General features: G+C 40.3%; 1 protein-coding gene across 1 annotated transcript in view; it reads left to right on the top strand.

The window, feature by feature from the left end:
* Window positions 1–5,188: 5,188 nt before the first annotated feature.
* The window catches only part of SLC35D1 (solute carrier family 35 member D1), a 49,421-nt gene continuing 29,558 nt past the window's right edge, over window positions 5,189–25,051 (top strand). The window contains exons 1-8 of the mRNA XM_055402459.2: window positions 5,189–5,589; window positions 6,391–6,424; window positions 6,522–6,608; window positions 7,303–7,370; window positions 8,878–8,949; window positions 10,075–10,143; window positions 12,266–12,368; window positions 15,928–16,020. Coding sequence (XP_055258434.1) covers window positions 5,387–5,589; window positions 6,391–6,424; window positions 6,522–6,608; window positions 7,303–7,370; window positions 8,878–8,949; window positions 10,075–10,143; window positions 12,266–12,368; window positions 15,928–16,020 — 729 coding nt within the window. The 5' untranslated portion in view covers window positions 5,189–5,386. The remainder of the gene's footprint in view (window positions 5,590–6,390; window positions 6,425–6,521; window positions 6,609–7,302; window positions 7,371–8,877; window positions 8,950–10,074; window positions 10,144–12,265; window positions 12,369–15,927; window positions 16,021–25,051) is intronic.

Genomic DNA, 25,051 nt, shown 5'->3' with positions numbered 1-25,051 from the left:
TTTTCTGTTAATAATTACACCTGCTGCTGCTGCTGCTGCTAAGTCACTTCAGTCGTGTCCGACTCTGTGTGACCCCACAGACGGAAGCCCACCAGGTTCCCCCATCCCTGGGATTCTCCAGGCAAGAACACTGGAGTGGGTTGCCATAGCAAGATATAAAATATATCAACCTACAATGTTGACATTTCTAAACAGAGTAAGCATGTATATCAATGAGAACATTTAAATCTAGTTTTTCCAATCTTGTACAGTTTACTTAGATATGTTTCAAACTTCATCAAACTTTATCAGATAATGCATAAATTTCCCATATATAATTCTGTGATTAATATTACTAAGGTTAGGAAACAGATTTGAGTGCCTAAAATGCCTATAAGTCTAAATACCTATAATAAAAATCCTGCTGGAATACTGGAACCTGATCTTATCTTTATGGGCACGTACTGAGCATGTGTGACTCTATTAGATTTAATAGCATTTTACTGAGTGTCCACAAATCATTGCTAGAGTTGAGAAAATCCAACACAGTTCTTGGCCTATGGTAGGTCTTAGTAAATACTTGTTAATAAAGTATGTAAACATGCTGAGAAAAACAATAGTAATTGCTCAGATCGGTACTTTTTAAGTAATTTATTTTTATTTCATTTTGTGTTACTGCAGAAATTTGTACCTGGCATTTCATCTTCTGCAGAGTAGCACTTGAACTATTATTTGGCCTTTTTCAGTGGTTTTCATTATCCCCATCTGATTTTAGAAAATATTTCCTTTTCATACAGTGTTAGTAGTAATATAAAATTGGTACAACCTCTTTGGGGATCAGTTTGTTCATTTCATTAATATTTTTAAAAAGTAGACTTTAAGCAATTCCATTTCTAGAAACTGATACCTGCAAAAGTGGAATGGACAAGGATAATCAAAGACATATTGTTTATAAACTGAAAAAAATGGCAATAATTTAAATGTCCATGGGACGGACCACATGAATTATGATGCATCCAACTGACAGAATTCTTGGCAGCCATTAAAAATGAACGAGGTAGATAGAGTCTCTTTACTGCCACAGAAAGGCCTTCAAGTAATACTAAGTGAAAAGAGAAAGGTTGCATAATGATAATAATAGTAATTATTGTTGCTCAGTTGCTAAGTTGTGTCTGACTCTTTGTGACCCCATGGACTGCAGCATGCCAGGCTTCCCTGTCCTTCACCATCTCCCTGAGTTTGCTCAAACTCATGTCCATTGAGTCGGTGATGCCATCCAACCATCTCATCCTCTGTCGGCCCCTTCTCCTCCTGTCTGCAGTCTTACCAAGAATCAGGTCTTCTCTAATGAGTTGTCTCTTTGCATCAGGTGGCCAAAGTATTGGAGCTTCAGCTTCAGCATCAGTCCTTCCACTGAATATTCAGGGTTGATTTCCTTCAGGATTGACTGGTTTGATCCCCTTGATTATTATTATTAGGAACACTTGCAAAGTGTGTACTATATTCTAAATATTTAACTTAATTCATTTAATTCTCATCACCACCCTAAGAGGTGGGTGCTATTGTTATCCCCATTTTACAGACAAAGGAACTGAAGCACCATATTGTCAAGTAACTTGCCCAAGGTCGCAAAACCAGCATCAGAGACAGTGTCTGGCTTGGGCATCAGTGTTTCTCAAGTGATTCTTTCCATTTATGTTAAAAAATGTATAATAATACACATATGTAAATATACGTGTATGCATGTAAATGTTTATGTATGTGTGTGTGTGTGTATGTAGGCACAGAGAGTGGCTCTAAGTGCACAGCCTTTGAACAGTTAGCAGTCACTTTCTCTGAAAAGTGGGTTGGGGTGAAAGGAAGACAGCATGTGATACAAGTCTCTTTTCCTTGTTTGCTTTTGTTATGAGGGACATTATTATTTTCAAAATAATATTTTCACAAGGGATGTTTCTCAAAATATAACTGCCCGAATATTTTTCTTCTATTACTAGCAGTTAAGGAAGAAATCTGACCATTTTTTTCCCCCTCATCGTTGAAGTTATATCATTGATTCATTTAGCAAAAACATCCAAACAGTGCATCCAAGCAGTGCATCCCCTGCCTCACCCAGCTCCCAGGAGCTCACTGTGAAGTGGAAGACTGTCAGGCAAACACCTAATTCCAGGGTCCCTATAAAAGGGGATGAATAAAGCTGGGGTGGGAGAAGCACAAGAGATGACATTTCTGTGGAGGGCCAGGAGAGGCAGTGTGAAAGAAGGTACCCAGAGAGGAGACAATATTTTGCATAAATATTGAAGGAAAAGTAAGAGTTCTTCAGGCGGCAGGGGAGGGAGAGGAAAAAGCATTCCAGATGGAGGGAATATGGGAGTAAGGACAGAGAAATAGGCAACAGGAACCTACGTTATTCTTCAGGGAACTGGGTGTAGTTAGCCAAAACCTAGGGAGGAGCAGGTGGGGAGGGCAGGAGCCACGCCACTTAAGCCCTTGTGGACCATGTTAAAAGTTTCATCCTTGTGCTAGTTTTTACTATGGAACATTCAAAGAACACAGGTGTTCTCAGGATAATTTAAAACATACAGCTCAAAATATGTATATACAATGAATATTATTTAGCCTCACACAGGAAGGTAACTCTGACCCATGCTACACGTGGATGGACCTGGAAAATACTGAGCTAAATGAAATGAAGATACAAAAGGACAAATGCTGTATGATTCCACTGATATGGATTTATAGATACAGAAAATAGAATAGTGGTTACCAGAGGACAGAGGGAGGGAGCAATGGGGAGTTATTGTTTAGTAGTTTCATAATCTGTTTGAGATGATGTGAAAGTTCTAGAGAAGGGTAGCAGTAAGAGCTGTGCAACAATACACTGAACAGCACTGAATTATGTACTCAAAAAAAGTTAAACTGAATTGTGTACTCAAAAAAGTTAAAATACTAAATTTTATACTATGTATATTTCACTATATAAAAACCAGGTAAAGATGGTTAAGTTTTGTGTTATGTAAATTTTACTATAATTTTTAAATGTGGAAAAAACTGAAAAGTTATAGACAAAATTTTGCGGTAACTCATTCAAAGTTACTTTTCTTTCTTGACATTAAAATTACGTATGTCTAGAGGAGAACATAGGCAAAACACTCTCCGACATAAATCACAGCAGGATCCTCCATGAACCACCTCCCAGAATATTGGAAATAAAAGCAAAAATAAACAAATAGGACCTAATTAAAATTAAAAGCTTATGCACAGCAAAGGAAACTATAAGCAAGGTGAAACGACAGCCTTCAGAATGAGAGAAAATAATAGCAAATGAAACAACTGACAAAGAATTAATCTCAAAATATACAAGCAACTCCTGCAGCTCAATTCCAGAAAAATAAACGACCCATTCAAAAAATGGGCCAAAGAACTAAACAGACATTTCTCCAAAGAAGACATACAGATGGCTAACAAACACATGAAAAGATGCTCAACATCACTCATAATCAGAGAAATGCAAATCAAAACCACAATGAGGTACCATTTCACGCCAGTCAGAATGGCTGCTATCCATACGTCTACAAGCAATAAATGCTGGAGAGGGTGTGGAGGAAAGGGAACCCTCTTACACTTGGTGGGAATGCAAACTAGTACAACCATTATGGAGAACAGTGTGGACATTCCTTAAAAAATTGGAAATAGAACTGCCATACGACCCAGCAATCGCACTCCTGGGCATACACACCGAGGAAACCAGAATTGAAAGAGACACAGGTACTCCAATGTTCTTCACAGCACTGTTTATAATAGCCAGGACATGGAAGCAACCTAGATGTCCATCTGCAGACAAATGGATAAGAAAGCTTTGGTACATATACACAATGGAGTATTACTCAGCCATTAAAAAGAATACATTTGAATCAGTTCTAATGAGGTGGATGAAACTGGAGCCTATTATACAGAGTGAAGTAAGCCAAAAAAGAAAAGCACCACTACAGTATACTAATGCATATATATAGAATTTAGAAAGATGATAACGATAACCCTGTATTTGAGACAGCAAAAGAGACACAGATGTATAGACCAGTCTTTTGGACTCAGTGGGAGAGGGCGAGGGTGGGATGATTTGGGAAAATGGCATTGAAACATGTATATTATCATATGTGAAACGAATCGCCGGTCCAGATTCCACGCATGATACAGGATGATCGGGGCTGGTGCACTGGGATGAACCAGAGGGATGGGATGGGGAGGGAGGTGGGAGGGGGGTTCAAGATGGGGAACAAATGTACACCCAGGGCAAACTCATGTCAATGTATGGCAAAACCAATACAATAATGTAATTAGCCTCCAATTAAAATAAATAAATTTTTTAAAAAATAAAATAAAATTAGGTATGTCATTTCTTTGCTTAAACTGGTAATAATGATTTGTTTCTCTTATATATAATGTCTACCATTTACTGAAAACTAGTTTTATATCCAGAGATGAGGTGATGGAGGCTCAAAGAGGTCAACTCACTGACCCAAGAGTACACAGAAACCTAGAATAGGAATTCAGCTCTTAACACCCTGCTCTTTCACCAATCCGTAAGCCAATTGATTATCTTTCTACTTTTTGGCAATACTTTTCTTTAAACAATCTCCCTTGATCTGCAAATAAGACTGTATTGTATGTTTTCTGGGTTCAGAAACCGTTAAGAAATAGGAGGCAATGCAGAATGCCTGAAATAGCTGTTGAATGTTTACACTTGGTCCATATCTGATACTTTTTAAGGGCGTGGACCTTCTGCAAGAGAGACCAAAAGAGCATTCAAGTGAGTCTAGACACCCGCACCTTGTTAACTACTGAGTCGACCACCTGTTACCTATTAGAGGTGGGTCTTTATTTTTTTTATTTTTCCGCTTGCCGGAGTTATCTAGAAAATACGGCTGTCAGCCCTCCGGCCGCCAGCATCCGCATCCCAGGTACGCGGCCGCGGAGAGACCCGGAGCAGGCTCGCGCGCAGGCGCTTTTCGGCAGCTTCTTCCCGCGACTGTGCTGTGCCGCCGGGAGCCCCGGTGCCCCCGAGTGGTTCCCCTAAGGTTCCTCTTCCTCTCCGTCCGGGACGCAGGGTCGCCAGCGCCCCTTCCCGGAGCCCTCTCCAGCCCTCGCCCGGGCCGAGCCAGGCGCGGTCCCTTGCCTCTGACCCCGCGTTGCACAATGCCCGATCGAAGTCCCCGGGCGTGTGAACCCCAGCGTCCCTGCCCCTGGGCGGAGACAGGCGGCGGCCGCGCGGGGAGCCGAGGCGGCGAGCGCAGCGGGTTCAGAGCGCCGGCCCCGGCCCCGCGAGCTCGCAGCGGGCTGCCGCCGCGGACCCCCGCGCCGCTCGGGCCCGCTACCCGCCGCTTCCCTCGCAGGCCCCGCCGCCGCAGCCATGGCGGAAGTTCATAGACGTCAGCATGCCCGGGTTAAAGGAGAAGCCCCCGCGAAAGCCTCCACACACAGACATGAGGAGGAGCTGGGGATGGCGTCGGCCGAAACGCTGACCGTGTTCCTGAAGCTGCTGGCCGCCGGCTTTTACGGCGTCAGCTCCTTCCTCATCGTCGTGGTCAACAAGAGCGTGCTCACCAACTACAGGTAGGGCCGAGGCGGCGGCGGCGCAGGCCGCGCAGAGGAGAGCGGAGGAGCGGGCGGCGGCCGCGGCTGGGCGCCGGCTCCCTGCACTTTGGCTGCAAAGTTGGAGCTGAACAAAGTTGGGCGGGAGCCGGGGAGGGCGGGCAGGCGGCTGACGCGCGGCCCGGGCGGCGGAGCCGGCTTGCCCGGCGCCCTGGAGTGGGGGTCCCGCTCGGAGCGCGGAGCTCGGGGCCGCCGGCCGCGCGTTTGGAAAGCTCCTGCCCTGCCCGCAGTGCAGCGCCCTGGAAACCCCGCTCTTCCGAGCGACGGAGCGAAGTTGCTTCGTGACTCTTCGATTCCTGTGCATGCCTGACTGGGAGCCGGAGAGAGGTGCCCGCCCTTCTCCACAGCCCGGGCCAGGGTCCGGGGCTTCAGGGTTCCCCGGGTTCGCTGACAGCCTCTGGGGACCTAGGCATCCTCAAGCCCATTTAAAATTGTGATGCTGTTACTGGGACCCCTAGGCAGAAGCACCTTTTTAGAAAGGTGAGAAAGCGTTTAAAAGATGTATGTCTTAACTTCCAAGAAAAATCCGTTGCAGAAAACTGAAATTGTAGAAACGGACAAGATGAGACAAGTGGCAGCCCGAAGCTACAAAATCAGCGGTGTTGCCTGACAGCCATCAGTGATTGTCCTCACTGATTGGCATTTGGATAAGGGGCGGACGTTGGTGTGTTTTGTATCAAAGTGCATTGTAAGGTTGCATTTGTAAGGTTGAGTTCGGGTTTCTCTGACGCTGTGGGTTTTTTTTTCTACCATTTTTTGTAGATTTCCCTCTTCACTGTGTGTTGGACTTGGCCAGGTTAGTTGGATTCTTCAGCATTACGTGGTTTGTGTCGTTGGAACTTCTGAGTGTGTCTTTATGTGTGGAACAGTGAATCTGTGTTCTCTGCTTACAGATGGTGGCCACAGTGGCAGTACTCTGGGTGGGAAAGGCACTCAGGGTAGTCAAGTTTCCTGACTTTGACAGAAATGTACCTCGAAAGGTAAAAAAAAAAAAAAAGTAATACTTTATTTTCGAAATGAAGTCACTATGTATATTTTCCATCGATGCCTTACATATTTAAAAATTGCAGCCTTGAAATTGCCCAGTCCAAAGTGGGTATAAGGAAGGTAAAGAATGAAAGTAGTAATAAGCGTTTTTAAAAAGTCCCACAGTCTCTTTAAAGTTAAAAAAAAGAAGCCCCTAGATCTTGTATTGTTTTAATTAATAAACACTTGTTGGGATTACAACCATTTTGCATTTTCTGCATTTGTCTATCTAATCTAGCTAGTGTATCCTTCAGTCATTATTCTTTGGGTTTAGTATTCTTTGATCTGTCTTTGCTTTACTCCACCTGAAGATGAAATACCTTTCCTTTTTCTGCTAACATTAGATCTGTTGGCTCTACATTATCATTCTTTAAAGCAAAGATTTGTCCCATATGATTTGATCATATTCATATTTCTGTTTCTTTTTTCCTCCTCCATTCTTCTCTCTCTCTTTTTGCACAGAGCTCTTTATCCAGGAGTAATGTTGTTTGGGTGCTTCATAGGAGCCAAAATTGTGTGTGAGAACTAATCTTATGTTTTTATGTGGAAAGAATTTGATCGTGTAAACAAAACTGTTTCTGTTTGAAAAGGACGTTGTTTTAGCTGTCTTTATTATTGAGTTTTGTTATCCCTTTTTAAATTTTCTAGACGTTTCCACTACCTCTACTATATTTTGGGAACCAAATCACGGGACTGTTCAGCACAAAGAAACTGAAGTATGGATAACTTTATTTTACTAGTGAGGTTAATATAATGTATTCTTAAAATTGTACTTGAATGTCAAATGTTTAACACATTGTTACTGATTCTGGAAAAAGAAAGGACCAGAAAGCTTCTGTTACTAAGTAAATATTACACCAAAGGTTTTAGTTTAATCTCTTTAAGTTTGAAGATGAAGAGGACTTTTTTGTTTGTTTCAGGTTTTTTCCCTTTCACTTTGATGATAGAAGCTTTAAAATGTTATAAAATACTTTGATGGGAGATTTTCATTATTTTTCCAGACATATAATAGTGAAGGATATATGTTAGGCTTCTGAGATTTCAATTCTTTAGTACAATTTTTAAATATTATATTTTAGGCAAATTTCACAAGTAAGATTAGATGTAGTTTTTCATTAACATGAGTTAGTTAAAATAACATCTGATAGAACCCTGATAAAAATATCATTAACATTTTTCCCATGGTCATATGACTGTAGAGGCAGCGTTTTCACTTTTAGAAAGAAGTCTACCCCATGACAATACTCTCTTATTACTCTGTAACTTCTCAGTTCTTATCTTCTCCACTTAAGGAGTATATGTATCAGAAACATGTGATGTTAAAAATATACACATAGGGAAACCATTTAACAGAAACTCAGGGCTTCACCGCTGCCACGTGAGTTAAACTTCGGGTGTAATGGGTGATTGTAAAACAGAATGGAGAGATCTCTGAGGGTCAGAGACCAAGGTTTTTTCATTTCCTCAGACCCAAGAAACTTGACCACGATGGTATTTCTGGGGAGGGTTCCATGGAAGTCATGTTTATCATGGGTGGGGCATCCTTTTATCCATACATCTCATTACCCATTTGGAAAGAAATACAGACCTGCTGCAGAGTGCTACTTGGTTAGAGTTTGCTCTTTTTCCTCCATTGTCATTCATCCATCCATCTATTCATGCCCCATCTTTGATTACCAGCCAAGTATAAGGCACTTTGGAGTGAGATGATAAGAGTCAGAAATAATTATATTGCAAGAGGCTGTATGTTCGATTAGTGCAAACAAAATACTCTGGGAATTTAGAGGAAGAAAAAAATTACTGCCACGAAAGGACAATCAAGGAATGTTTTATAGGGTAAAATGATCACCAGTGTTCTTTGAAGGTTAGGGCTTGGAAGGGAGATTAGTCTAGAAAAGAAAGATCTTTTAAAGACCACCATGAGTATGTCTAACATAATAAGCAGGGTAAAATTAAAAAGTGGCTGTTACTAGTTTTTGATAATAGATGTATATTTTCTACCATTTTATAATTAGTTCAGTGTTTTTTGCTTCTGGTAGTTTTATAAAAGCAACCTTTTCAGACTTTTAAATACTTTCTATAGAGAATTAAGGATTTAATTTAGTGACAGATTAATCAGCATGGAGTTTTTATAATGGAAAAGGTTAGCATTATTTTAAAATACTAATTGGAGAATCAAATTTTACTCTACCTAAGTATTTTTTTTGTTTTGTTTTTTTTCAGCTTGCCAATGTTTACAGTTCTGAGAAGGTTCTCCATCCTGTTTACAATGTTTGCTGAAGGAGTTTTACTCAAGTGAGCTAAATTTCTAATATATTTAGTGTTTAACAAGTTTTTAGCTCCTTGAAAAGGTCTCCAGCATTTGTAAGATATTCCAATTGTTTGTGTGGTTTACTTTATCTTTTGAGAAGTTTAAGCAGCTTTCTTCCTTTACCATAGGAATTGATAGTTTATGACTTCCTTATGGAAGCCTGTCTGAACATGAGATATGCTTTCAAGAATTCCTATACCTACTGAAGCCACTGGGTGAAGCTGAGTCAGAAGATCAATATAGGTTTTAAATCGTGTTTATGACTATGCTACTTTACTAAAAATGTGTGACTATTTTCTACTTAAATCTGATTTCAAAAATATAAACTCAATAACATAAGAATAGGAAATAAGCATACTTATTTATATAAGAAAATAAGTTTTTGCTTCATTAGAAGAGTCCTTTTTTTTTTTAGATCAGCTCCTTTTAATCCCACCAGTTTACTTTTTTTTTAAAGTAATTAATTTATTTTTTATTGGAGGCAAATTATTTTACAATATTATATTGGTTGGCTTTGCCATACATTGACATGAATTCGCCCCGGGTTTACATAAGTTCCCCCTCCTGAACCCCCCTCTCACCTCCCTCCTCCCTTTATCCTCCCTCTGGGTCATCCCCGCACGCCAGCCCCGAGCATCCTATAACATGCATCAACCCTGAACTGGTGATTCGTTTCACATATGACAACATACGTGTTTCAATGCCATTCTCCCAAATCATCCCACCCTCACCCTCTCCCACAGAGTCCCAAAGACTGTTCTATACATCTGTGTCTCTTTTGCTGTCTCGTATACAGGGTTATCATTTGCATCATTCTAAATTCCATATATATGCGTTAGTATACTGTATTGGTGTTTTTCTTTCTGGCTTACTTCACTCTGTATAATAGGCTCCAGTTTCATCCACCTCATTAGAACTGATTCAAATGTATTCTTTTTAATGGCTGAATAATACTCCATTGTGTATATGTACCAAAGCATCCTTATTTAAATATCCAATTCCTTGGAATCATTTGTTTATAGTTTTTTTGGAATGAAACATCTTTTTGTTGTAAAATGAGTCTTTGTAAATAACTAAAGCCACATGTATATTTTTAAATTGTTTTATAGGAAGACTTTTTCTTGGGGTATTAAGATGACTGTATTTGCAATGATTATTGGAGCCTTTGTAGCTGCAAGGTAAGATGTGGGCCCATATAAAACCTATGAGAGTGCATTAGAATTTGTCAGTAATTACTGATAATAAATGATTAATTACCAATGATTTTTTATAGACTAAGAACCATGTCTTTGAAAAGTATTCAGAGACTTCAAAAAGTTAAATCTTTTTGGTTATACGAAGATTAAGGCTAGCAAAATCAGATTCTTGGGATTCTTAAAGTCATGTGATTTAGAGTTTATTATGCTGTCTTCTATTTATTGAGCACATACCATATGCCATTCAAAATGTTGATATTTTACACATACTATTTATGTGTTTTTCACAACTACACTGAACGGTATGGGTATTATTTTCCTATTTATGTTAAGGAAATGAAAATCTAAGTTCCATAATTTGCTTGAGGTCACATAGCTATTAAATGGCAGACCTAGAACTTGCGTCTATGCCTGACTGCAAAGCTTGTGTGCTTTTATAAACCGTCTAGCATTCTTTTCCTTTGCATGCTGCTAAAGAAAATGGTGTTGCAGAGAAGGCACATGATCGTGAATTATTTGCCTTATGGGATAATAAATAATAGAATTGCTTTATTTGGCTTCACCTACGGCGTCACAAATACCAAAACTTGGATATTCTATTAAATTATTAAAGCTTTTTTCCATTGTTCTTAACTTGTAATTTTAAAATGAAGAACATGTATATCCAGAGACTCAGAAAATTAGTGCTCACTTTGGCAGCACATATACAAAGACTCAGAAAATGGAAATGATGAGTAGAAGTCTTCTACAACATTTTACTCAGCCCAGAGCATGCATGTATGGGCTTGCTAATGCTGTAGATTCTACCTGACATATGTTTTCCATCCGGGAGTTCCAGTGTGCTTCTTGAATTGGCTCATTGATCTTTATCGTATCCCTGTAATACAGTTGTTTGTGGGGGGGAATATAAGTCAATTCTGTTCCACCCTAACTCTCTAAGTAAAATTTCATTCTAAAAAAAAAAAATAGAGTAATTAGTTACTAGAATTTTGTTATATAGCTGACTGCTTTTCCCACTAGGTAATCTCTACTTCTTGGAGAAAAATTCTGTGTGAATCGCCTGCCATTCTTTTTAAAGGTGCCCCGCTAATCTTGGATCCCATTGAAGCTGGTGGGATCCAAAATCGAACCAACCACAGAAGTTCCTCCAAGCTAACTCTAGCCTGCAAAAAGTTTCTGAGGCAGATTGCTATCTGGTCCAGCCTTATCTAATTAGAACCTTTTACTTGGGAAAGAAATTTGGAGGAAGAGTTACAGGGTTGTCAGGCTGCTTGGAAGAGGGAGGGGTCATTAGGTAGTTCTTTCTGACATTGCAGTGGCATAGAGCTCCTCAGAAGTCTGTCCCATGGAGTAGCTGAAACTCTAAAGCACCTTTGCAGAATCACAGAATGTGAGGCCCCTGTTTTACCTAGGGTGCTAAGATATGCTGATGGCATACTCTTCTTAGATTTTCATTTATTCTCTTCAGTTTACTAAGTTCTTCTGCATCTTGCTCGGCACAATATTAAGAAACTTCAGTTTCCCTAGTCTCGCTTGTTATATGTAGTAGGCTCACTGGGCAATTATTTTAAGCATTTGCGTCTACACTGTGTGCTTCGACACTATTGTAACATGATCTCAGAACTAACCGCAATCCACACTTCAGAAATTCCACCGAGTGGCCCAGCCATCTATGCAAGATAACCCTATCTTTTGTGTGAACCTTTGAAAAATGACATGTTAACAACTTCATTCTCCTTTTGGTTTCCTTATCTGTGAAACTGAGCTCTGATGCCTTCTGCTTGCTTCACATGTACTGTAATGGTGAATTTGGTTGGTTCTGTCTTGCCTGACTTTGAATTCTGAATAGTGTGCTATAAACTGATAAGATTGATTATTGCTAATGAGTGTGTTTAAGCATTAGTGCTTCTCATTTCTGCAGACTCCCTTACTGATTATGAAATTGCAAACTGTAACCTGGAATCAGGAAATACTAGTAGCTGATAAAATGTGTAATATTCACTTACGCAGATAAGCATATGTTCTTGTAGTTCAGACCTATTTAAAATTTAATGCATGTTCTTTAAATGTTAGTTGTTATTAAAGTGTTGTTTATATTTTGCAGCTCTGACTTGGCATTTGATCTGGAAGGATATGTTTTTATTCTGATAAATGATGTCCTGACAGCAGCAAATGGTGCCTACGTAAAACAAAAATTAGATTCAAAAGTAGGTAGCAATCATTGCTTCTTTAAGAGATGTTTACTGATACTGGGAATGGTCATGTCAGTCCTTCAGGGAAAAAGTGGAGAATAAACGAAGATACTTAGGAAAGGTGAGAAAGACTAGGGAGTCTCTGAGGGTAAAATGCCTGGACCTTGGTGCTCATGTGAGAAACTTTATTTTCTAATTAGCAGATTTTACTGTTGGCTTTTTTGGAAGGGACTAGGTGAATATTGACTTTGAGTGGGATAGTGATATAAGAAGTGTTCATTAAAGAAGAGTGTCATGAATGTTCATGGCTATGTCCTGGAGGACTTGGTGAGGGACTTGGACAAGAAAGAAGTATCTGAAAGCCCTTGAGCAGATTTCAGAAGTGATTTAGAAGGAGCTGCAGAACAAGAATGGACTTTGCATATTTGTCCTACAGACAGTTGTCCCTCAGTATCTTTGGGGGACTGATACCAGGAACCCCTGAGATTATAAAAATCCGTGGATGCTCAAGTACCTTCTATAAAATGGAATAGTATTTACGTGTAACCTATGCACGTCCTCCCATCTACTTTAAATCATTTCTAAATTAACCTAGAAGATAGGGACAGTATAGATCTATTTCCAACAACTTTTCTTTGACTATACCTATTATGTCTTTTTCTCCATTTGTTTGCCTTGAAGGCTATATGATGATTGCATTTTAATGGAAGCTACTATTAAAAATTTTTATCTTTGTACTATAGCTAGAGAAAAGGGAGCAGTTGGAGATTTAGTTTTGCTCTGTGTTTTTGGTGCTTTGGAAATAGTTAGGAATAATAACATTTTATTAGTCCACCAGCCTGAGCTCTCTAAAACAGTTCTGTCCAGTACAATTCTGTAATGATGGAAATCTGTTATTTCTTCCTATCCTAATGGTAGCACCTAGCTGCACATAGCTGTTGAGCACTTGATAGGTGATGGCCTAATTGAGGAGCTGCAGCTGTAGTTTAATGTAATTATAATTACATTGAAATCGCTGCATTTGGCCAGTGACTACTGTGTTAGCACAATCTAGAGTACATCCTCAGTTCAGTTCAGTTGCTCAGTCATGTCCTGACTCTTTGCAACCCATAGACTGCAGCACACCAGGCCTCCCTATCCATCACCAACTCCCAGAGTTTACTCAAACTCATGTCCATTGAGTCGGTGATGCCATCCAACCATCTCATCCTCTGTCGTCCCCTTCTCCTCCTGCCTTCAGTCTTTCCCAGCATCAGGGTCTTTTCAGATGAGTCAGGTCTTTGCATCCAGTGGCCAAAGTATTGGTGTTTCAGCTTCAGCATCAGTCCTTCCAATGAATACCCAGGGCTGGTCTCCTTTAGGATGGACTGGTTGGACCTCCTTGCAGTCCAAGGGACTCTCAAGAGTCTTCTCCAACACCACAGTACAAAAGCATCAATCCTTCGGTACTTCAATCCTTCGGTCCAACTCTCACATCCATACATGACTACTGGACTACATCCTAGAATGTAGAAAAATGCAAAGATGGTTTCTGTATTTTATTTTATTCCCAGGGGTGTCCTTTAGTTCCTCATTCAGAAATGACTTATGACTTACTTATATTAGAACTTCTAAGCATATTAGGAGCAACAATCCTATCTAGAGGAAGAGGCTTACCAGCAATATAAAAGTTTGGCTGCTAACAGGAGAAACAGGAAAACTGTGACAGTCAAGTGAACTACTCAAACGTGGCAACATCATGTAAAAACACAGTATAATCATGTTTATGACGATGCCCTAAATTAAATTTTAGTCGATGTCCTCTGTTTAAGAGGACAGGAGGAAAGATATTCAAAACAGCAAGTAAAAAGAAAAAACAACAGCTTGGCCTTTGTCAGTTGTCTGGATGGGGTGTGTGTGTAGGCATCCTCTACTTCCTGGAGAACACATCTCTTGCTGAGGGGGCACCTGATGTTACAGGTTGCTTTGTCCTACTATGGCTTTTTTCTTGCTGTCTTGCTGTCTGAGATGCTTTTAATAAATCTGGAGTTTTATTACCTATAATTTCAGAACTACTTGTAATCATGGTCCTTTGAGCATGAATCCCATGGCCTAAGGACTTAGTGCTATATTTCAGATCTGAATGAAGCTACTGAATTGAAAACATTTTTAACTTTAAAGGATTCATACAAATAACATGTATTTATAATAGAAGTGGTAGAAAATACAGATAAACAAGAGGAAGAAAATGTAGATCTCTTTTAATTCCACCATTGAGTGAGAAGCATTGTTCTGGTAGATACCCTTTTGTAGGGATGTGTATGTGTTTATATATGCATGTACACACTTACCTATGAGAAAAACTTAAAAGAGTGATGATACATAATGTTTTCTAATTTGTAGTTTTCATTTAGTACTGTTTCATGAGCACCTTCCTCACCAGTCAGTGTTACTAAACATTTTTAGTGGCTGCATAATATTTCATTGTATGGGTGTATCATAGTCTAATCAACTAATTTTCTGTTGTTTCATCTTTGTTTCCTGTTTTTCAAAGCTGCTTTTGATAAAGACAGGGAACTCTGCTCAATATTCTGTAATAACCTAAGTGGGAAAAGAATTTGAAAAAGAATAGTTATAACATGTATATGTATAATTTAATGACTTTGCTATACACCTGAAACTGACACAACATTGTTAATCAACTATATGCCAGTATAAATTTTTTTTAAAAATCACTGAAGAAAAAAAACCTGCTTTTGAGAAGGTAGTTTGACTTTTCAGATAAGTTGGTGATCTTTCAATCACAGAAGTTAGGCAGATATTATGGCCCTATCCTCACTACTCCTTTATCCCCTAAACTCTAGGACTGCTTTTTCAGGTGACGGCTTCCTGCTAAATGTCCCAGAACTGTGTGAATCGCAGGTAGACCCAGAAGAGTTCTCATAGGTTCCCTTGTTTGAAGATGTGTGCAGTCCTTTTTTGCTCCCAAGTAGCTGAGGGCACAACTAGTCATACCATATTTTGGGAGTTGTAGGGTAATGGTAATCTTTTTCTCTTTTTTTTTTTGTTGAGTAACCTTAATCTTCATTGTACTTCCCATGTACATTTTCAGAAATAACTTCAGAAATACTGGGAAGTTGTGTCTGTCTGTGTTGTTCTAGGTATGAGTCTTGTGTGTGTGGATCTGGCCTTCCTTCTCTCTTAAATCTCAGTTATGTTTCTGGAACAGCCTGGGACTAACCTGGGGACTTTTAATTCAGTTCTGGAAAGGGAAGGGCTCCAAGGACATGTCTCTACAGAGATGTATGTTTTTTGTTCAAATTAACTTCTTTTTTCCTTGCCATTTGCTATTATTTTTATTTCTCTGATTTTAAGTACTCAAAGAACTTATGTCAGATAAACTAAAAATCTTCTAAGTTTGCTTTTTTTTTTTGAAAGCTTAGGTTATTTCTTAGTGTTTGCAAAACTTCTGACTTAATGTGCTATGTATATTGTGGGGGGGCGGTGTGTGTATAATGGGGGTGGTGCTCTGTTCAGGGTTGTCTCCATCTATCTGTTGGAACCAAATGAACCACCTAATTTTTTACTCTCCTAGGAGCTGGGAAAATATGGTCTGCTCTATTACAATGCACTGTTCATGATTCTGCCCACCCTGGCCATTGCATATTTTACGGGAGATGCCCAAAAGGTAAGACTTTCTAATTATGGCTTCAATCATGCCTTATGTTTTGGAATTTTATTTTTATTTGTATGACCAAAAGATAGACAGTTGGGTTGTTAAAACGTAATGTTCTTATTAAGTGACCAAAAACCAAGAATTTACTTTCTGGCTTGCTAATGTCATGCTAACCTTTTTGGATAGTACTAAAATAGCTTAAAATAGCTCTGGCTGTCAACATAAAAATAGTGCGTGCCGTCTTCGTCCTGCTCTTACGTGCCAGGAGGTTAGAGGAAGGGAACTTTTACATTTCTGCTGAACTCCAGAGTAGGACTAAATAGTAGCAGACTATCCTTGAAAAAGAAAAAATCCAGAAGTAGTAGAATTCATCAGACTTAAACAAAATGCTTGGCATCCCCAGACGCTCTCAGTTTTGGTGACAGTCGTTATGCTGGCTTAAATCCCAGACTGTTTTTTCCCCTCAGGAGATATTTAGCCCAGTGGTGACTTTACCACATAAATAGCAACTAATGTAGTAGTTAACTCATTTTCTGCAAATGTCTAGCTAAATCCAGAATAACCTAACAAACTAAATCCAGACAAGAATTTTTCTTTGAAACAAATGCATATTCATAGGATAAGAATTGGTAACATTTTGTTAGAATTCACAAAATTTTGAGAACTTAATGGAAATCTAGAATTCTGCCAAGGATTTCTGTACCAAAATTCCTTCTAATGAGTCCCCTGGCTAGTAGTTTCTTCAGAATAAATGTGTTGATTATTTATTCTAATGACAGTGACAAATTCCACAAATCAGTCAGAACAAAAGTAAAGCAAAGGTTTTTGGAAATAGGCTGTTAAAAAAAATCAGCGGTAGGAAAAGAGTGACTGCTTATAAAGCTATTTTTTTTTTTAAATTAAGAGCTCTTTCTCATAAAACTGGCATAGAACATATGTAAATGTTTTAATGAATAGGGTGTTGAATAAGTTTTTTTGTGGCTCTGAAAAAAGTGGGAAGAGAAACTGTTTATTGAGTTCCTGTTATGTGCTATTCACTTTATGTATATATAATGTAATATGGTCCCCAAGGATTCCCTGATCGCTCAGCTGGTAAAGAATCCACCTGCAATGCAGGAGACCTGGATTTGATCCCTGGTTTGGGAAGATCCCCTGGAGAAGGGAAAGGTTAACCCACTCCAGTATTCTGGCCTGGAGAATTCCAGGCACTGTATAGTCCATGGGGTCGCAAAGAGTTGGACAAGACTGAGTGACTTTCACTTTATGGACCTCATAACAGCTATAGGAAGTTTGAATTAACCCTATTTTTTTAAAAAAAATTAACATTTTATTTTATTTATTTGGCTGCATTGGGTCTTAGTTGTGGCACGTGGGCTATTCAGTATTAGTTGTGGCATGTAGGATCTTTAGTTGCTTCATGAGGGATCTAGTTCCCAGACCAGAAATCAAGCCCAGGTCCCTTGCCTTGGGGAGCTCAGAGTCTTAGCCACTGTATCACCAGGGAAGTCCCTGAATGAACCCTATTTTATCAATGTGGAAACAGAGGTTCAGAGAGACTAAATAACTTGCCCAGCATCATACTGTCAGCGGGGTTGTAGAGTCAGGACTTAAAACCCAAGCCTGATTGCAGGGACCATGCTCTTCAGTGCTCTGCCTACCTCTCCCCAACCGGAGCAGAAGCACCCTCCACCCTTTAGCCTTGGGACAAGAATGGAATGTAAAATAACCCGATACCTCATGGCAGCACAGGTGTTCCAAATCTTCAGGCCAATTTATACATGAGAAAGTTGGAAGAATTAATGTGGTTAGGTATTCTACAGACTTGGCAAAAAATGTAATTTTCATTCATTTGAAACTTTGACTAGTAGCTTGTAGCTACTTGAAAAAATTGACTGAAGGAGGTATTTCTTCATTCCACAGTGATGATCATTTAACTAGAAGTTACCTACCAGGTTGTAGCGAAATCCGTGCATGTTTTGAAGTTCACTAACATACTTTCAGTTTTAAATGCTTCAATATAAGTGTTTACTTATAGTGGAAAAAATGACTTTGCCATCTATATTGGGATGAAATTTAGATTTTACTCTTTTTTAAGGCAGAGGAGTGGAATTTGAGTAATCTTTTTGTTTTTCTTGATAAAAATGCCAAGCAAAGGTCACGAAAGGTTTTTTTGAAAGAATAATGTTTTTAAAGAATGACAGAATTTCTCTAAATGCTTTCTCAAGTTGGGATGATAAACCATTTAGGGAGACTGAACTCAGTTGCTTTGTGATCAACCCCATCAGTGTTTTTGGGTTTCACGTGTTTGTTCATCCTCATTCTTATTATCAATTCATGTGATTCTTATAAAATATTTATTGGAGTACAGATGGACCTGCTGGCTGGCAGGCTTAAAATCTCATGCTCTTTTTCTTAACATTCTCTCCCTCTAACATTCTTGGGTAGTTACTAAGTGCTGTTACGTGTCTCTGGGCTTAGGTGATATGAAAGAAAGATGAATTAGGTGGTATTCTTGCCTCTGAGGATCATTTATTTGTCTCGGGGAGCAGACCTGTCAGCATCAGAGTCATCAGTGTTATGGGTTCCATGGGAGAACTGTTGGGGGCATTGTGGGTTGGAATGTAAGTGGACCAGTTCCACCTCCTTGCTGGAGAGGGAATGCCTGTCTAATGGAACTTTGCCTACAAACAGACTGAAAATACAAATGATATGAATAATCAGTACTGTTTGGTAGGTTTTGAATTAAATTCGGCACTTAGGAACTCCAAGAATTCTGAGTTTGATTCTGTTTCTAAATTTTTGTATGCTTATTACTACAATTTCAAATTCAGTTCGGATTCAGTCAGTTCAGTATTTCTGAGCATATTCCTTGTGCTGAGAAAGCCCTGTGCTAAGTTCTCTTGGGAATATGTGAGAAATACAACACAGTCTTTGCCACTCAAGAAAGACATTTGACATGCTACAGAGGTGGTGTAAGATCCAGCACCAAAGTGTGTGCCAGTCAGTCAGTACTGTAAGTATTGTAGGAGGAAGCTGGTGTGGGTGAAGTATCAAGCTTGGCTTGTTAGAGAAGATAGGGCTTGGTTTTCTGATCCACCAGCTGCAACAAGTAACACTAACCTGTTCTTTGAGTGGCATCGTTAGAGGTGCAACTTACAGAAGTGGTTGAATGGTTTGCTTTTATTGACCAACCAGCACAGAAGCCCTGGGGGGAAGCCATAGATGCCCTAACACATCCTAGAGGCTCATGGTATCCTCCCAGAGTTTGCAGTTGATTTCTTCCACTGAAACATTCAGTTTCATAGTCAGTGGACCGCTTCTTTGAAGTTCTGGCAGAAGGGTTCGCATTACAGAGTAGAATATGTGGCAGGATTTCAAGTAAGTGTTTTCTCTTAAGTCGTGTTCATGTTCAGTGTGTCTTTTAGGTTGGGTTTCCCCTTCAAAACATGTGTAAGTGGGCAAACATTCATGTATGTGCATGTATCTTTTTTAAAAAGAGTGGACACTTTTTGGTGTGACAGTTTAGCTTTAAATAGAACTGTTCCATAGTAACAATTTCAGTCTACTTCTGGTGTTCAACTGATGCTTCACCTATAGGATATGGTGCTTTGTACCTGATAAGATGCTTCCATGTTCATCATTTTTCCCTAATCTTCATTGTGTACCTGTGTGGTAGGTTGTTAATCTGGTTTACAGAGGTTAAAGACACGCTTGAGGTTACCTGATGACAGAGTTTAGTACTAGAACCACTCTGCCTTTTTTTTTGTTTGTTTATTTGACCACACCATGCAAAGGGATTTTAGTTTCCTGACCAGGGATCAAACCTGGGTCCCCTGAAGTGGAAGCACAGAGTCCTAACCACTGGACCACCAGGGAGTTCCCTAAAACCAGTCTTTCTGACTCCAAGGAGATCTCTTGCTGTTTGCCTGACCACATCTATCTCCCAAAGCCATTTGCTGACTCCCTGACTTACTTTTTCCCCTCTTCGGGACTATGCATACAGAACGAGCTATTGAATGGAAGAAATATCTCAGATTAATATTAGAAGTGGAGTCTCTGCAGCTTGGCTTTGTTGTTATCTTTTTACAAATAATTATTTCATTCCGCAAATATCTATTGAGTGCTTCTTATATGTCAGGTGCTGTTCTAAGTTAAAAACACATGCCTTTGCTTCAAAGGAGCTTACATTCCAATGGTGTAAGATAGACTAAACATAAATTATATAGTAAGAGCTATGAAGAGAGATAAAACAAGGAAGAGAGTGATTAGGGAAGTACGGTTTTGATAAGATGATTAGGGAAAGCATCTTTATAAGCTTCGTTTGAGCAGACACTGAACGTATGGACTCAGACCAGTTGGTGTGGCTCTTTAGAAGGGGTCGTCTAGGCCAAGTATTCTAAGGGCTGAGGTAGGAGCTTGTTCACAGGGACATTTTCTGAAGAGGTAAATATCAGGAGAAGTCAGAGTGGGCCTTGAAAGATGTAGAGGCAGAGAAACAAAAGGTACATTCCAGGTGGAATTGACAACCTGAGCACAGGCACGGCCCCAAGGATCAGAATCTTCAGTGTGGTTAGAAGGTGTAAGTCAAGGACTTTGGAGCCTTTAGCAGAGAGCCTTTAGAGAGCATGTGGTTCCAGCCCCTGTCTCACAGATGAGGGGACCGGGGCCCAACGATGGCTCTGGACTAGACTCCAGATTTCCTGACTCTACAGCTAGCGTCTCCCTCTTCCTGCCACACCACACCCCACTTCCTTCTAAGTTGGAACCAGTGCTAGGCACAGGAATTTGAAATTTACTATGTCGATAACAACACATCCCTAAAAGTCTGTGACATAAGTGGTCCAGCTGAGAGAACTTGGGGCCAGAATGCGAAAGACCAGCAGCCTCCAGGGCTGTTTATGAGCACTCTCTGGCTCTGGGCAGGTCCTGTCTGATTTCTAGGCCTGCTCTATCATGTGGTAACTGAGTAGGTTGGATCCACTGAGTTGATGGGTTCTGTAGGCAGGGCCTTTTTGGGGCTGAGACAGAGTGTCTGAGGAGCAGAAGGCACGCCGGTGTAAAGACTGAGCTGCTGTTCCTGACGGCTGGCACGAGCCCAGTTGCTCCCAGACTCCTAATGAGCTATGCTGATAAACTGCTCTCATCTATTGGACTTATGGCTTTCCTGACCTAGAGCTATTTTGTTTGGAAGCTCTCTGTTGAATGAAAAGATTGCCAAAATAAATTATTAAGTGAAGAAGCACAGTGTAAAATCGTACATCTGGTATACTAGCTTTAGAATAAAATACAAAGGAAAAATAAAAATATGTACACATTCATTTAATTTACTTATTATTTTAGTAAAGAAACTATGGAAGAATATACATGAAGCTAATAAAGTAATCACCAGTTTGCCTGTGAGAGAGAAAATAGGAAAGCGTAGAACAAAATGCGAGGGAGACCTCATTACTTTTTTTCTGATTGTAGAACTGTGTGAATTTATTTAAACTGCATTTTATAAAAGGAACATAAAAGAAGATAAAGTTTTTTATGTAAATAATGGCTATCCAGTGATGAATTCTGAACTTTAAAATCATTGGGGGAAGTGGGGAAAATTAACTTGTTTTCACTGTTTCAGAGTTTCAGACTCCTGACCCAGGATTCAAATTGAAGCAAAATCAGATCCAAATTATTTTTCTGAAAATCCCACTGTTAACTTTAGTAGGGAGAGAAGGGAAGACTTCCCTCTGTTGGAGCAAGAGTCCAATAAGAGGGCTCTGAAACGTCAGCACCCCAGGGAGGCAGGAGTTACACAGAGCAGTTGTTGGGGCTGGCACAACTTTTAAGGAAAAATTGAAAGCTAGGGGTCACGAAGAGTTGGACATGACTGAGCGACTTCACTTTCACTTTTCACTTTCATGCATTGGAGAATGAAATGGCAACCCACTCCAGTGTTCTTGCCTGGAGAATCCCAGGGATGGCAGAGACTGGTGGGCTGCTGTCTATGGGGTCACGCACGACTGAAGTGAAGCAGCAGCAGAAGCAGCAGTGAAGAAAATAACTAAATTTCCATAAAAGTGAAAGGCAAGATCCAGTTGTACAACTCATCCCAGTGAGCACTTAATACTAGTCCTTGGCAAAGTGTTCTGAGAAACCGTGTGTGTGTGTGGGGTGGGGGGGGTGGGCTGTAATTTTTCAAAAAGTTTAAGTTCTCAAAGTCCTGGGCTTACTAGAAACCAAGGAACCAATATATTCAGCCTTTAGTTTTTCTAAACACATATCTTCTAACTTTAAAACATATTCCTTAGAAAAAAACAAAAACTGTGGTAAAGCCAGCTTACTATTAACGGAAGATATCTAGTTAACATTGATAAAGATGGAGCAAGCACCAGTTAACTAATGACTTTCTGAAGTGTCAGATAGAAAAGGCTGTGTTTAAACTTGTTAGTCGCTGCCTCCAAAGGGAATGTGTGCAGCACAAAGCCAGTGATTCAGAGTGTTGGGAACTGGAGCCTGGCTTTCTGACAGCACACCCTGTTAGGTGTTCTCACGTAGGGATGGGAGAACAGACCCTTTGCTGTAGCTCTCACAAGGCCAGCACTGTAGGCACTGGTACACTGTATAATGTCTTCATTCTATCACTGGTTAAATTACATGGCTTAGATGAGTTTTACAGGAAAAGTTCCTGCACAGATTATCTACCGGGAGGTAACTCTTACTAAGCATTGCTAGTAAATAATGAACAATTATTAGGCTGTTGCTTTAGCTTGTCCAGGGTTGTTAATCTTTTCTGGGTCACTCTGTGAACCATCATAGACTGATTCTCAAACCCTGAAGTGTTCTTTCCCACATAGAGACAGGGCCCTTCTGCTTTTCTGAGCCTTGGTATTCTCAAACATAATATGAGAGGATTGGATCAGTTATTTTTTATTTACGAATGACTAGATCTTTCTCTATGATGGGGTTAATGGCGACCTCCTCCAAGAGGGCGTATGTCATGCCCAGGTCTGATGCACCGAGAACCCCTTGCCCCTGTAGCCGTCCACTGCTAACCCATACCTCCCAGGGGACACTCAAACAGAGTTCTGTCTCACTCTCTGTGGGGTGTCTGGGTCCTGGTGTGTACAAGGTTTGTTTGAGTCCTCTGAGTGTCTCTGGCAGGTATGGGGTTTGATTCTAAAGACAGTTCATCCCTCCTACCGTCTTGTTGGGGCTTTCCTTTGCCCTTGGACATGCGGTATCTCATCAAAGTCACTCCAGTGCTGTGCAGCCACTGCTCCAGTGCCACAAGACTGTGAAATCAGACTCTTGGAGGGCACCAAAAAAAAACCGTGTGCGCACCGGGACCCAGGAGAAAGGATCAGGGACCCCACAAGAGACTGACCCAGACTTGCCTGTGAGTGATCAGGAGTCTCCGGTGGAGGCGTGGGTTGGCAGTGGCCTGCTGCAGGGTTGGGCACACTGAGTGCATCAGTGCATGCTTGGGACCTTTTGAAGGATGTTGCCATTATCTTCATTCAGTTCAGTTCAGTCACTCAGTCATGTCCGACTCTTTGCGACCCCATCGACTGCAGCATGCGAGGCTTACCTGTCCATCACCAGCTCCCAGAGCTTACCTAAACTCATGTGCATTGAGTCGGTGATGCCATCCAACCATATCCTCCTCTGTCATCCCCTTCTACTTTGGCCTTCAGTCTTTCCCAGCATCAGGGTCTTTTCAGATGAGTTAGTTCTTCTCATCAGGTGGACAAAGGATTGGAGTTTCAGCTTCGCATCAGTCCTTCCAATGAATATTCAGGATTAATTTCCTTTAGGATGGACTGGTGGGATCTCCTTGCAGTCCAAGGAACTCTCAAGGGTCTTCTCCAGTACCACCATTCAGAAGTTTTGACTGGACAGACCTTTGTTAGCAAAGTAATGTCTCTGCTTTTTAAAGTGCAGTCTATGTTGGTCATAACTTTTCTTCCAAAAATCAAGTGTCTTTTAATTTCACGGCTGCAGTCACCATCTGCAGTGATTTTGGAGCATCCAAAAATATTTTGTCACTGTTTCCATTGTTTCCCCATCTATTTGCTATAAATTGATGGGATCAGATGCCATGATCTTAGTTTACTGAATGTTGAGCTTCAAGCCAGTTTTTTCACTCTCCTCTTTCACTTTCATCAAGAGATACTTTAGTTCTTCTTTGTTTTCTGCTGTAAGTGTGGTATCATCTGCATAGCTGAGGTTACTGATATTTCTCCCAGCAATCTTGATTCTAGCTTGTGCTTCATCCAGTCCAGCATTTCTCATGATGTACTCTGCGTATAAGTTAAATAAGCAGGGTGACAGTATACAGCCTTGATGTACTCCTTTCCCGATTTGGAACCAGTCTGTTCTTCCGTGTCCAGTTCTAACTGTTGCTTCTTGACCTGCATACAGATTTCTCAGGCGGCAGGTCAGGTGGTCTGGTATTCCCATCACTTTAAGAGTTTTCCACAGTTTATTGTGATCCACACAATCAAAGGCCTTGGCATAGTCAATAAAGCAGAAGAAGATGTTTTTCTGGAACTCTGTCGCTTTTTCGATGATCCAGCAGATGTTGGCAATTTGATCTCTGGTTCCTCTGCCTTTTCTAAATCCAGCTTGAACATCTGGAAGTTCACAGTTCACGTAATGTTGAAGCTTGGCTTGGAGAATTTTGAGCATTTGCTAGCGTGTGAGATGAGTGCAATTAATTGTGCAGTAGTTTGAGCATTCTTTGGCATTGCCTTTCTTAGGGATTGGAATGAAAATTGACCTTTTCCAGTCCTGTGGCCGCTGCTGTGTTTTCCAAATTTGCTGGCATATGGAGTGCAGCACTTTTACAGCATCATCTTTTAGGATTTGAAATAACTCAGATGGAATTCCGTCACCTCCTCTACCTTTGTTTGTAGTGATGCTTCCTAAGGTCCACTTGCATTTCAGGATGTCTGGTTCTAGGTTTGTGATCACACCGTCATGGTTATCTGGGTCATGAAGATCTTTTTTGTATAGTTCTTCTGTGTATTCTTACCACCCCTTCTTAATATCTTCTTCTTCTGTC

The sequence above is a fragment of the Moschus berezovskii genome, chromosome 4, assembly GCF_049115385.1.
Source record: "Moschus berezovskii isolate FMDL1 chromosome 4, NW_MosBer_1.0, whole genome shotgun sequence".
Taxonomy (NCBI): domain Eukaryota; kingdom Metazoa; phylum Chordata; class Mammalia; order Artiodactyla; family Moschidae; genus Moschus; species Moschus berezovskii.
Note: the sequence above shows the minus strand (reverse complement) of the source record. Positions and strands in the feature narration are given on the sequence as shown.